This window comes from Mesitornis unicolor, unplaced genomic scaffold (genome assembly GCF_000695765.1).
Source record: "Mesitornis unicolor isolate BGI_N332 unplaced genomic scaffold, ASM69576v1 scaffold27805, whole genome shotgun sequence".
NCBI lineage: Eukaryota > Metazoa > Chordata > Aves > Mesitornithiformes > Mesitornithidae > Mesitornis > Mesitornis unicolor.
In genome coordinates, this window is record NW_010186810.1 from 107,432 (window position 1) to 122,645 (window position 15,214).

At 39.7% G+C, this 15,214-nt stretch overlaps 1 protein-coding gene across 1 annotated transcript in view; it reads left to right on the top strand.

The window, feature by feature from the left end:
- LOC104541249 (alpha-1-antitrypsin-like) overlaps positions 1–3,143 on the top strand; it is a 3,585-nt gene extending 442 nt beyond the window's left edge. The window contains 4 exon segments of the mRNA XM_010185253.1: positions 1–250; positions 733–1,003; positions 1,747–1,894; positions 2,937–3,143. The exon segment at positions 1–250 is cut by the window's left edge and continues 30 nt beyond it. Coding sequence (XP_010183555.1) covers positions 1–250; positions 733–1,003; positions 1,747–1,894; positions 2,937–3,143 — 876 coding nt within the window.
- The last annotated feature ends 12,071 nt before the right edge of the window (positions 3,144–15,214 follow it).

The window sequence follows — 15,214 nt, forward strand, 5'->3', positions numbered from 1 at the left end:
GAGCTCCAGCTGAGCCTGGGCAATGCCCTGTTTATAGAAGAGACTCTAAAACCACTACAGAAGTTCTTGGATGATGCCAAAAGCTTTTATGAATCTGAAGTCTTTTCTGCTGACTTTAACAACTCCTCTGGCGCTGAGAATCAGATCAACAGTTACATTGAGGAAAAGACAAATGGGAAAATTGTTAAACTAGTGGAAAACCTTGATCCTCTCACTGCGATGGTTCTTGTCAACTATGTTTTCTTTAAAGGTAAGAAATGTCAAGAGGTGCAAAGGCTGTAACTTGATGTTTATTGCTTATTACAGGGAATGAAGGAAGGAGAGAGAAGGAAATTGTAGTTCCAATATTTTAAATTAAGGAAACCATGTTCTCTATCTGGAAAATATTCCTATAAAACCATGTATGTTTGTTTTTAGCATAAATGTTTATGTCCTCACCTGGTTAAGTGAAAGACTGGATTCTTTTAACAAATATCTTTACTGAGTTTGGTAAATTCTTTAATGTGATGGCAGTCTCATGCTCTAGTAAAGGATGGTGTTTTCAGTATTATTTGTCTTTGTTTTCAAGCACTTAAAAAAAAAAGAGCTGCAATGCTGTAACAGCTGTGGGTGCAGTAACTTGAAAAATACATTTGTTTAATCAAAGGAATGCTGTGAGACTAGATACAGTTTTATTCACCATGACCATTCCTCTTTGTATTCCACTGAATTATTTTTCTTTTTTGTCGTAAGCTGACTGGGAGAAACCCTTCAGTACCTCATATACAAAAAAGGAGGATTTTTTTGTGGATCAGACAAAGTCTGTAAAGGTTGATATGATGTATCGAAAGGGCTACTACAGAAATTACTTTGATGAAGACCTGTCCTGTTGGCTGGTTCAGATACCTTACAATGGAAATACTGCAGCGTTATTTGTTTTGCCTGATGAGGGGAAGATGAAGCAGGTGGAAGATGCTCTCCTGAAAAAGACCGTGTCTAAATGGGAGAAGTCTCTCCAAGACAGGTAAATGGTTTTGCTGAGGTGAGAGGTGACCATGTTATAAATTAGTAGTGTTTATCTCACCAAGATAAAACATTAAAGGCCAGGTTATTTTACTGAACTCTATTCACTTAACAATCCCTCTCTGTGCAGGACTTCCCTTTTCTTAGTTGGAAAATTAAAGAGCTGTGGGTACTGAGCAAATTAGGCATTGAACTTGGGATACATCTTGGGTTAAGTTCCTAGCTCAACCTCAAGTTGTTTTGCACCATGATGAAGTTGATAAACCCTAGTTTCATATGGACATTGTGAAACTACAGTTGAGTAAGCCATTTCTGGGCTATTGTTAGGGTGATAGGGGCATTGTATGTAAAAGCAGAATTTTTATTCGTTCGCCACTACTGAACCTATTTCTGTGGTGGCCCGGGCCCTGCTGTATATTTGGACAGCCTTAGGACAGTTAACCATGATCTTGTGAAAAAACCCTACTACCTGGCAGCAGTAGCAATGTTTGCCACAGATTTGGTGTAGTTTTGTCTTCCAGTCCGCTCCCTGAATCCTGCTGTGGAGGCAGAGAATAACACGGACTTATCCTGTAGGCCTCCAACTCTCCATGTTAGATAGCTAACACGGTCAAAAGTGCTATCTGAACCCTGAGATCAAACTTTTAACATTCAGAAAATTAAATGTGAAATGTCACTATACTGAAGCCAGTGAGGAGTGTTACCTAGATGAATATTTGTCCCTATTCATGTCATTTGTTACAGAAAAATACATCTGCACATTCCAAAAATTTCTATTTCTGGTACCTATGATGTGAAAAGGATAGTCAAAGAAGTGGGTATGATTGATCTGTTCACTGAACAAGCTGATCTGTCCGGGATTACTGAGGAGCCTGGACTGATGGTTTCAAAAGTAAGTCAGTTTGTGAAACAGAGCAACCACAGGACTTGTCTGTTCCCAGGGACCTGACATTGATATCCCATGAAAAGATTATCCCAGTCTCTCTGATGCATCACTCAATCACAGAATCACAGAATCACAGACCGTTAGGGATTGGAAGGGACCTCAAAAGCTCATCCAGTCCAATCCCCCTGCCGGAGCAGGAACACCCAGATGAGGTTACACAGGAAGGCGTCCAGGCGGGTTTTGAATGTCTGCAGAGAAGGAGACTCCACAACCTCTCTGGGCAGCCTGGTCCAGTGCTCTGTCACCCTCACTGAGAAGAAGTTTCTTCTCAAATTTAAGTGGAACCTCCTTGTGTCCGTTACCCCTTGTCTTATCATTGTTTGTCACTGAGAAGAGCCTGGCTCCATCCTCGTGACACTCACCCTTTATATATTTATAAATCATCATCAACAACAACTACCAGTTTGGAGGCAAAGCAAGCCTTGTCTTTCCCAAACCTGAAGCAAAACATGCTTAGAAGGGGTTATACATATACGATTCGAGGACAAGGAAGAAGACATACATATAATTAAATGTTCTTTTGGCTGCTAAACAAAATTATCCAAAGGTAGCATATTAGCTTTGGTAAAATTTCCTCTAATTTTGCCTACAGAGGGCAAAAGGCTGTTATTCCTGCCCTTCTAGTGCTTTTAAAAAGCTATTTTTTTTCAGCTAGATGATAGGGTAATTTCACAATAATACACAATGCTGCCAAATGCAAAACTAAGTCTAGGTTAAATTACCAGGTTTCTTTGCTTCCAGAGTTTCTTGCCATCAGTCTTCTTGAGCACTTTTTGGCTGTCTGCTGTTGGAGGGTTACTCTTTGCATATGCAATGACCTTGGCGAGCAGGAGCGGCCCAGTGGCTGATGGTGCTGCGGTGGGGAGTGGGTGGAGATGACCTTCCCAAGGCTGGTTCTCCAAGTCTTGGCAAGAGTGAGGAGGGTGGCAGGCTGCACTGTGTTTGCCCGGTTGTCAACTAGATGTTGTTTTGCTCTGTGTCCTTGCAGGTGATCCACAGAGCAGTGCTAAACGTTCATGAGAACGGCACTGAAGCAGCAGGGGTCACTGTGAAGGAGGTCACCTGGAGATCTGGCGAGTTTCCTCATCCACCTCGGGTCAGATTCAACAGGCCGTTTCTCCTGGTGATTCTGGATAAATACACTCGCACCGTCCTCTTCATAGGGAAAATCATAAACCCCCTGAAAAATGGCTGACTGAACGGAGCACATGCACTTACACAGATTTCTGGCATAAATTCTTGTCATCCAGCAAAACGTGTATGTGTATGCACCACTACGGACTATTGTTCAACTTTCAACTGTTATCCTTATATACATTATTAATCCCTTAAAGCACAAAAACCTGTTTTTCCTTGTCCAAAAGTCACTGGTATTTCACCCTGGCCTACAGCTGGGTATATCTTGTAGCATTCATGAAATACAAGTCACTTTTCACTGGTTTTGTGAGAAACCCTTCCCCACAAGCTCCCGTGGGGTATTTGAGTTGGTTTAAAATCTCCAGATGTTGTGGCTATTGCAGTACACTCATGGCATATGTACGGGTAAGCAAGAGAAGGCATATTTGAAAAAGGAGGTAGGAGGTATAAGTCTTGTCTCTTTAATCCATTGACCTTTGACGACTAGTCTTAAATGCAGATTACCTTAATATTGGAGTGAATTTCCATTAATTTCATTGGCTTTTAACTATGATGTGAAGCCACAGGATCAGTGGCTGGGACACTGGAGCACACACACAAATGTAAAGGGTTCATGAGTGCAACTGTTTAGACTCCCTCTGTTTCCTCCTCAGTGGAAGCCCTCCTTATGAAGACACGAGGGTTGTTTTTGCTTTACAATAATGTTCATTCAACTAAGGAGGGGACCCATACCAGCAAAAAGACTTTCTGTTTTATCTTGCTAATATGGCTATTATTGTCCTGAGATAAAAGTATGGTGGAGCATACACACAGCAGTCTGTGACATAACATCAGCTTCCTTTTTATTGATTCTTTGTCAATGTTATTTCTCTTTTCTCCTACTGATGTCACCTTCACTATGACACTTTCCAGCTCCACTTGTCAGACTGTGGTAGAAAAGAGGAAGAAATTGTAACACCAGAGAGTTTGTATTTCCTCAGTGGAAACCGCAGAGCTTTCTTAGGGACTGTTAACCTGCTTTTAACTACCACAGACACACATACAAAATGCAGGTAACATTTGAGAAGTCACCTTTCTAAATATTAACAGTGGATTATTATTACAGAGTAAAAACATACTGTTACTTGACATTGGTACCTTTTCACGCAAAGTTTTTTGAGTTTAACTTATTGCTATTGTGTTGTTTGATAGTGACTCAGCTGATAGGAGTTTAACATACCAGCTACCCTTGAAAGTTTTATGGTTATGAAAGAAACACAAATCAGTAAATATTTGAATTATTTTATTATGTTTTCCTTAGTTTTTTAAATCAGCATCCTTACCATGTCTCATTAAAATATATAAAGACAATCAAAGTCCTTAAATTGCAAATTGATTAAATCTTTTGCTATAGAATATCTCAAATCAGTAGGAAAAAAAAGTAAAATATAAATGAAAACTCTTTAGACTTTAGTGTCTTAGAATTTCTGTGAGAAACACAACTCAAAAATTATGGTGAATATTTCTAAAATATAATTTTCTTGATTGGTTTGAAGATCTTTATTTTCTTTGTCATTAAATTAATGCTATCAGTATTACTAAATTGTAGCTGTAAGTATACCAGTAAGGAATGTTAGAAACTCTCCACGTCTATCTGCCAGCCACGTGACACTTGACATTTACTCTCAAAGCCCTCTTCAAAATCACGTAAACTGATGATGAATGTTACTCGTAACTGTGTTTAGTCTGTTCAGTATTTAGTAACAAACAGTTGTCTTCATACCTCTTGACACAAAGGACGTAGTCTTGGCGTAATACAGATAAACTGATTCTACAGAACATAATTTACAAGTAAGTATTTAAACTTTCTTGGTAAATCCCAGGGCTAATTCAGAACAATATGCCAAAGTCCGGCTTTGCAATGACAAATGATTTTGTAGGCGAATACCAAGAAACTTCATGTTTGCTGTTCCTCATGGACCGCAGATCAATAGTCTCTATTTGTTAGCAGGAAAAAAACACCTAAACAGTATTTTGCCAATCAGAACTCACTTTGAGAGGTAACCTTGTTGCTTAACTCATTTGAAAGTGAGTGGAGAAAAATCAAGCTGACCTAAGAACTGGATAACCAAAAGGTATCAGGAAACCACTGCTGGCAGGGAACCATCTTCAAATGGGATTAAGGGCCCATGTACACGTCTTGCATTGGTTTTCTTTCTATTTTGACAAAAATCAGGGAATGCTCATCAGCAGAGAGCAAATTTGTGTGGTAAATAATGAGTACAGAAGGATTGCACAACTCTCCCAGAACTGTCAGCCTTAAGGTTATCACAAATCCCATGCAGTCATGGTTTGTTCAGGACACTGTTTCTTCTGATATCTGTTGGGTTTCTGCTTCTTTTTTCCTGGATTTTCACTTCTTGGTTGGTTTGCTGACTCTGAATTTCATGACCAGGAAGCCTCAGTGCAACAGAGAAAGGATTTTCCTCCTAGCTACTCAAGAGGTTCTGCTGCTATGTGCAAGGACTGTGTTGTGCTCCTTCAGTGCAGTGACTTGCTGGAGGACAGAGCCCGACCTGAAGCTTCAGAAGACATTGGAAGAAAACTAGCAGCAATTTTGAGTAGTGCTAAAGATCATAAAAGAAAGAACAAACAAAAAGAAGCAAAGTGTATATGGGTGTGGGGGCAGAGAGAGAAATAATATGCTTGAAGTAAATGAAGAAAAATAACATATTTCAAACAGTCAGTGGTTAGCGCCTGTGCACAGGTCTCTCGTTGCTCCCCATGGTGCACAGCACCTGCTAGGGAGACACTAAAGGCATAAAACATAAACATCAGCCTTAACAGTCATGGGCTGAAAAGCAAATTCCATATTCTGCTGGAAAGATCTACCAATGTTCTGCTAAATGTAAGCACAAATAAGGACCCATATTTTGACAATGGTAGAAGGCACAAGCTGATAACAAGAAAAATTCCTGACGAAGCTGAGGCATATAGATCTGATGCCAGTGTACCCTCATCAAATGGGAGATAACACAGAATCATACCATAATTTAGGTCCTTTGCAAAGTAATCATCTTTTAATTTGTTTTCAAATATATAACAACTAAATAGTCATATCTTATTAGCACTGTCTTGATACTGAATAACCTGCTATGTTCCTATACTGTATAGTACTGTACTTTCTGTATGTCACTTTTAGGACATGATGACAAAGATGACATGATGACATTTGATCAGGGCTTATAAAATTCTGGTGGGGATTGACCCCATGATACTCCAAGGATGGTGGGGTTAGATTCTCCCCTTAGTGACAGCACGCTGTTGCTGGTGCTCATCACTGATCAGCACACCCATATCACTATCTTAACAGGAAAATTGTTATCCCTGCAGGAAAATAATGCCATTCACATCACAGACACATCACTTGGAGGTGTGTGGTTTCTTAAAATCAGATGCCATGTATTTCATTATGTACTCAGAGAGTCTGGGATTTGCCACAAAATTAGTAATTAATAGATTTGGTTTCCCCAAATACCACATGGAATATGTCAGATGGAGTTCCCAGCAACATAATCACCTATGTGAGGTATGATTGGGGCTCAGAAAGGGGGTATCTCAAGGCATCAACACTTTCATTGTTGTAATGGATCTAGAAAATGTTTTCTGGAATGGAGTGCATTTAATTGTACCACTGGCTGCTAACAGACAGCAAAAGCCAGACCAAAATGAATAAATGCATTTCACACAAAAATTTCCAAGCCTTTTAAACAGAGAGACATACTGTTAACTCAGTAATTCTGCTATATATTAGATTCCTGGCTTGTGCTCTGTCATATGGCCAGAAGAAAAATTATCTGCGAGAAAGGACGGACGGACTGTGGTTATCTGACTCCTGCAAAGGTTTGGCAAATAGTTGCATTTCTCTTCTTCAAACACAACATGGTCTGGTCACTTTTGTCCTACATATAGCATGATATTTCTTTCCTGTTAGGAAAATATATATGAAGATGGGAAAATATTATGATAATTAGATGTTAATGCACACAGGCAAGTCAATCACTGGAAGTACTATTGCCTTTCACTTCTTTACTTATTTGTTTTAAACTTCCCTCCTGTGCATGCTGAAGTTTCCCTGATTCCAGGCTTTGGCTGCAGCTTTCTTTCAGATAAAGATTCACAGGATGCATTTCCTGAGGACAAGTTTGATTTCTGAGAGTTGCTTCCAGATGATAGCCTCAGCGGTTGAAGTTACAGAGCTGTCAGAACATCTCACTAGCTCTTCCTACTTCACCTTTCCAGGAACAGCTTCAATGTCCAGAAGTCTAAAGTTGCCATAAACAGCTTCATAAGTCAGAAATAATTTCAGTCAGAAATAATTTCAGTCATAAATCATTTCAGTCTGGGAAAAAGGGTTTGGAAAGAAGCAGTTTTACACTGCTCATCAGAAATGGATGTCTCCATAAGCAGACCATGCTTTAGCTGAGGCTGTTGGCTTTCCATCCCCTTCTTCATAGCTCTCATTCCCTCTGGGTAGCTGACTTTGACTTTCGTGTAAGACTTCTCCAGTTTAAATGGACCTGAAAGTGTTTGTTATGAGCTAATTGAAAAATACACCTTGGACTTCTATCACAGTACTTTTAAAAACACCTAAACTACTAGATACCTACATTGAAAAATATATATATAAAGGAAGAGCTTTCTCAGAAGTTGATTTACAACTTCTAGGATTTTTAAACTTCTTATCCAGTTGCCTTATGCTGTGTGGAGTGCAAGTAATAGAGCAAAGAGCAGAAGAGAACAAGACGGCTAAAGGACGTCTTGCAAGGGATGTGAACATGAGATAACACTTGTATTAGAGCCCATGCTACCTGTGTTACTTTTGGTACAGTTTCTTGTTTCACCTGTGTAAAAGGGTAGGTTTGACAGTGGTGGTAAAGGGAATCACCTCTCTGCAAAGTAATGACCAGGAGAATAGTTGCTTTTGTGAAATCATGAGAAAATAAATATGTTCTTGGAGGTTCTGTGAAGAAACACACCATGCCTTGTAGAGCACTGCTCTTCCCTGAAAAATGGCAGATGCCCATGGGAAACAGGTGAGAGGAAGAGGGGAATTACCAAGATGTTCAAGTTGTCCAGCTGTGTGGTGAGAGGCAGAGGCAGAAGCTGAGGGCCCTCCTGCAGCTGCCATGAGAGAGGGAAGCAGGGAAGAGATGCAGTATGCTAGGGTTAATGAGCTTGTTCGTCTGGGCAGGCCACCATGCAATGTAGACTTTAAGTCTTCCTAAGGCTTGACTGAAACTTAATTAGCAGATGTTCAAGCTTTTAGCATAAATAAGCCAGAAAGGGATGCCAATGGAAAGAGAAACAAAGGAAATTATTGTAGAGAAGACTTAACACTGAACCTTTCCCCTCCATCAGTTAGATGTAGTGGGCACAGGCTCAGACCCATGCAAGTGCAGCTGCACTGCTGCTTCTCTGTTGCTTGGACTCCAAAGGTTGACTGGGGTTCACTCTTCACACAGTGGCCACATAAAGTCCTTAAAGCTTTAAAACTTGGAAGCATTCAGAATAAAGATTCTGCCCTTCTGTTAACTTTCCACCCCTGTGTCATTTTTATGTGACACTTTCATTTGCATTGTCTTTTATTTATGTACCATATGGCAAATATAAGGGTTTGGGTTTGAGTCGTTGGGGCAGGTTTCCTGAACTTATTTCTCCACGGCAAGCTCATGTGTAGGAGATGGCAGCTGATGGGACACAATAATTTCTTGCTCCTTCTTCCTTATTTTGGATGTACATGAGAGTCTTCCTGCCCCAAGCCATGTAGCAGCTGGAGAGCACTGCAGCAAATGGGGTTTCTCTTCTGAGTCATATTTATATCTGTTCTAACTGCCAGCAATTGCCACCTCAGTATCTGCTCAAACACTGTTCCAAGCTCAATGAGGTGACGGGAACTCCATTTATTTTTTTTTATTTTCCACCCTCTTTATTTTGATTTTGTAGATCTGGTACAGTGGAGCTAAACCCAGTGTCTAGTTTAGCCCCATTAGCATCCAACTCATTTGATAAAGTCCCATGAATCATAAACAAAACTTAGAGCTATTCCGACCTGAGGTGACTCACATTTTGGCCAGTTTCTGGATAAGTACAACTTGTGGACGCTCCTTAAAGGAATAATTCATTTTCTGCTCTAAAAAGAAATAAAAAGAGGTCAAAACCACAGCTGGGGCAAGCACACATAGTTTTAATTCTTGTTTCTTTAAAAGAAATAATTTCTGTAGCTGTGTTGCTCTACAAATGAAGGCATCACAGATAACATCTTCATTTAATTCAGCACAGCAAAATTAAAAAAGCAAATTCATTCAGAAGCAGTAAGAGGGGTCTGATATGTCCCATCTTTCATTTTTTTTAAAGTAAAGACTGTATTTATCTAGTCTATTTTTTACTGACATTTATCCTCAAAATGTTCTTCCCATGATCTCCCAAAAAATCCAGCTCTGTTTTCCTTCCAAATTGCTCCAGTTGAATGTGTACTTTGTATGGAGGTGAAATTTGGGTGAGGGAAGATGATGAAAGGTTAAGAGAAGTTTAAGGGGAAAACAGCCTTTCTAAACACTTCCGTACTCATGGAGTTTGGCAACGCTGAACTAACCACTGAGACCTAAGACTTGTATCTCATTTCTGTGGGCAAAAACAAGAAATTATTTTTGGCACTCCTTAGATTTAATGGGTGTTCCAGTCTTTCTTTAGAAACTTCTTCAAAGATATTAATTAAAAATCCCTTTATCTCATTGTCTGCATGCTGGTCTTCGAGTTCAGTCATAGATCTGAACTAGCATAAAATTAACCTCTGTAACAAATACTGGGCATTCTATAGAGAGATGAGTAATTTTCATGATGCTTTCTTACTTCAGTGTCAATTCCATTCCTCACTGTCTTATAAATTACAGCCGGCAAACAACAAGCTCACTGTGCGATTAGGTTTCACTCCCACATAGTAACTGGCCACCCCAGTGAATAGTACAGCTCAAGACCTGTAAATAACCTAAACATCTCCTGGAAAGCAGCAACGTAGCTGTAGCCTGGCTCATCTCAAAGTGATCACCAGCAATGCTGACTTCACATTGAGGTTTTACAGGCAGGTCATGGCAGAGGAAGGTGACAAAAACATTTAATTCTCTCCTTTGAGCCTTTCTACTGCTTTTGCAATGCTCTCCTGAGAGGGCAAAGCATCCATGTGGAGTTGGCTACACAAAGACAGAGAAGCAGGAGATCCATGGAGGTTTCCTTACAATCACTGCTAAGCAAGGTCCAGCTGAGCAATTGCAATGCTCTGTCTGTAAATGACAAGCTGGAAGTTTCCAGATGATGACAAAGAGACGCATGATGGTGAAGCTGGCAGAAGCTGAAGAGAAGATCAATGAACAGTTTGAATGTAGAAAATTCTAATCCGGAACATATTTTTACCAGGCAGGGGTTAAATACTGGAAGAGGTTTCCCAGAGAGGTTGTGAAATCCCATTATTGGAGTCATATCCCTGAGGAACATGATCTAAACAGGCATGTTTTGAGCAGAGGGTTGAACTAGATGGTCTCTGGAGATTCCTTCCAGACTGTAATTCTAAGAATCTGTTGCACAAGGGCAAAAATGTGCAGGGAAAACACACTAGCACACTTCTTGACTACGTTTTATTTAAAAGTAAATATGTTGTGCAGAGGGACATTTTCAGAAATGTGATGTTTTAATATCTGATTATGATCCCCAAGTTTTAATATTTTTCTGCCAGATTGACTCATTATAAGTTTGCTCCAAGAAACCATTGGGCAACACAGCTGGACAGAATTTGAAGAAGATTTTATTACTAAGTGGATGCATGTGTTTTGTTAGAGGAGCACAGCACACACCTCTCTGGTTCCTACTTCAGTCTCTTCCTGGCATTTTTAGTTCTCTGCTCTCTGTTACATCTCTAACCAGCCCCTGGGCTGGGTTTCCTCAGATGCAATCACTCCAGGGAGTCACTGCATCGGGGATATCCCTTCACAGTTCCTCTGTCCAATCCCTATTCTTTTGAAATTTACCCACTTTCTTCACAGGATGTTCACAAAGCATTGCTGAATTTGGCTGGGAAGCAGAGGGAAGCTGCACTAGCCAGGGCTGCTGAATACACGTGTAGTTATTGTCCTCTCTATTCAGTGGTTGTCATTGATTATGACTGTAAGATAAATTCTCTGTAGCAAAAAATGAGGAAACCTTGGCTTAGAGTTTTGGGTTTGGAAATCCATTTAAGGCAATTTCCTGATCTTACACTTGTACCACATAACATGTGAACAAAAGAAAAAGTCTAATTTTTAAAGTATAAATGAAGACGCTGTGAACTTAAACGTGTTATTATTTCTATCACAGGTCTAATGCTGCCTTGAGAAGCTCTGCTCTGTGCTATACTCAGGGCTTTTGCGCTCTGACACAACGGTACATGTTGGAGGTATCACAGGCTTGGGGGTTTGCCATACAAATTGTGGTTTCTTAGGTGATCCAAACTTTTGTCCTACTCAGACAACTGGAATATGAATTTTGTATAGGCATTGCCAATGTTTAGCTTGAAAAAAACCTCTACCAAAACCCAAAATAAAGAACACATTAATCTTATTAACTTAAACCTGGTTTTAAATTGGTCAGAGGGAAACAAAGTTTGTATGAGAAGACAACTTAAAATTGCAAGAATTCAACCACACAATACCAGGAGAGCAAAACAATACCTGCAAGGAGTGATCTTTATTTCACGAGCATACATGCATCACTAGCCAGCTGTACTAACAGACAGTGTGCCAGCAGCAAGCTGTTGGATTAGGCTGGACTAATTAAACTTAATTACTTTGTTAGGCATGGCTCATTGAACAGCCACTGTGTTCACAGAAATTCACCAATTCTTTCTTACAGCCCTAACCAAGCAAAAACATGAAGCTAGATTTTTCCTTAATATCAATTGGAAATATCAAGATGGTTTTCTCCCATGGAAGTATGAACACAGATATCAGATATCAGACATATATCTGATATCAGATCAGAACAACCTTGCCCAAGAACTGTGTTTGTGTTAGAGTTAAGAACAAAATTGTGTTTCTTTAGCAAATGTGCTACAAAGAAAAATGAAGCAAGCCAGTGAGAGATATTTTCGTGCACCCAGAACCTGTGTTTGCATGCCTAATGTAAGATTTTAGGCTGTTGTTTTTAAAAAGTATCTTTTAAGCCAATCATTACTACTAAAAAAAAAAATAAATAAAAAATAAATAACACCTACTTAGGACCAGTAAGACTTTTCCATGGACAAACTTTCCACTAGCGTAACGAGAGTTTTCAAAGTTGGAGTCTTAAAATTACACTCTTTGAGTCACAGCAGGGTTCCTGGATAAAAACATGACTTGGCCAGCAACTATCAAGCACCTTAACATTTCTTTCAACTGTCTTCCAATTGTAAGCATGAAGTACAGATTATTATTAAGACATTTTTGCTTTGGTTCATAAACATGGATTTAGAAAATCTGTTTCCAGACATTCTGGTGTAAGAAATTTGTTTTCTGCATGACACAGAAAACTCTCTCAAATATATAAATTCTACACTTTTTCTCTGAATCATTAACTACTACAGATGGACAGGAAGCTTTAATAAATGCAATAAAATGGGATGAAATCCTTTCTCTACTGAGGTTTTAAAGCTGAAATATTATCTTCAAGGCTTTGCAATATGAAAATGGAAACACAACCATTTTGTGCATATCTCTATAACTGAGCTGTGTTTCTCACTGTGCCTCTTCCAGTTGGGAGCAGTTTTTACATTGGTAACTATTAAAAGAAAACTGAAGAAAAGTTTGAATACATTCTAAAATCATGAAATATGGCATTTTTTATCCTAAAGTCATGACTTTAATGGCAGGGAGGAACTGAACTTCTGCTGTATTAGGCACAACTGACATGTGAATCTCAGTTCTATCTAGATTCAATGAGAGTCATAGATCTATGTTCCTTCTGGATAATTAGACAATACTGTTCATTATCTGTAACTTCTATAGTCACTGTTTGAAATGGATATGTTTACCTCTAAAATTATGCAAATTACTGTATTAAAGACACATTAGGGTAGCAAGCTCATGACTTAAAGGTCTTGTTATTCTCTATCTACAGTGTAAATGAGCACGCAGGATCTGTCAAATGGGATAAAAGAGTGTGCAAGCACTTGGTCCAATACTTTCCTCAGCCAAGGCTGACATTCTGCTGCCTTGAGACACTGCCATTTCTAGTTTTGCTCTGATTCATTATAGAGTGCCTAAAATAACAGGAGGGTTATGCAAATATTTATACAGAGTGATGCTGAGGATGAGCATTGCATGCAGCGGGGCATGGCTGGATCTGCCTGAGGTTGCAAGGCTTGCTGAGCATTTGCTGATGAAAGGAGCTGGGCAGCTCCTACCAGAGACACTTGGAGTAAAAGAGTATGAACACAGTCACTTTTTGAGGAATGAACTAGGGTGTAGATCAAAGTGGCAGCCTAGGCAGATTTTGCAGGTTGCTCTCTCCAGAAGCAGATCCTGTGGTGGACCAGCTGTTGGCTTGCAGAACCCCTGCTGACCTCCTTAGTAGGACAGTGAACCTCTTCTTCAAGCCACCACTACCTGGGAACACTGATAATTAAAGCAAAGAGAGCCAGCTATGTGAAAGAGGTTCCCTATCAATCAGTGTTGAATTTCAACAAGAGAATAATACAGGTGTATATCTGAACAGCAAGCACGTTTACATTTGTGTCTCTGCCACAGCTTTCTCACTGTGCCGAAATATTGTTTGCTTCACCTCAAAGTCTTCCTGAGAATCCAGAATTACCCCCAGCCCTTGCATACATCTCTTTCTAGCACTGAGTTTCTCTCCTGTTACCTTCCCCTTCAGCAGGCCATGCAACAGCATGGTGGACTCCACTGTGCATTCTTCTTCTGATGTGACCAAACCAAGGTTTAAAGAAAGCCCCTGAGTGTGGGACTGTTTCTGAACTGATAATAAGTTCATTCTTGAGGAAAAAAAAGATGAGTTGCATGTTAATTATCCCTTCTGCTCTGCTTTTCAAAGAACAGAAAGTTAGCTTGGTTTAGCATGCTGTAGCAGGTGTCCAAGCTGCACAGTCAGGAAAATAAAGCTCCAAGGCAGGCCACAACACACCTCAGGAGATGTTTCAGCACCGCAGTCACTAGCTGGCAAGAAGCTAGGAAGGTATCTGTGGTAGCAGAGCTGCTCATGGCCATGGATCTTTTATCTCCAACGTGTGTTTGCCTATGGCAATTATGCACGTTTTGGGACAGCAAACATTAAAGCCAGCTAGCCCAGCGATCACTGACTTCTACCTGTTTTGCACAGCTACATGTAGATGGAAGGTAGTTTCATCAGCATTTATCTGCATCCTCAGATAATTTTGTTTTGATCCGTGTAATGATTAACAGAAGCATAAATGCTTAATGCTGCTAGGCTGTAAGACTAAAGGAGGAGCACAGACCAGCCAACAACCTGACTGTCTTGGAGCACCCTGAGCATCTCACTCTTTTTTTCCTGAAACACTGCATTTGTGCAAGCAAGCATTCTAACTTATACATTTGTTTAATTCAAATGCAATGGTTTTGTGCCTGGCAAAAGAGAATGATCTGCTCCATCAAGCCAGGTTCACAGCATTTATCTTGGAAGAATTCCAGGAAATCAAAATACGTCTTTACAAGAAGGCTGAGACTTACTGTTTGAGACTGCCTTCATATGTTACTGGTTAATGTGACTGCACTGCTCTCTTCTGTCATTTGCTATTCTTTGAGAGATTTGGGTCTGAGTCTTGGTTTACCATTTAGATATGTTAGAACAGTTGTATTTGTTCAGTATAATGTTTAGGCACTTGAAATGATGGCACACATATTTTATACAGCTTCTTCAAGTGCTAAAGCCTACATAAAGTACTTTTCATATCTTGATATATTAGGTGGTCCGTCACAGAGATACAGAGAGAATTACTAGGTTGAGGAGATGCTGTGTCTGAAAGATTAGTTAAATATCATTCAATACACAGCTAAAATTCACCATTCTTACACAAATGAATGAGGTACCTTCTTTATTGACAAGGCCAAG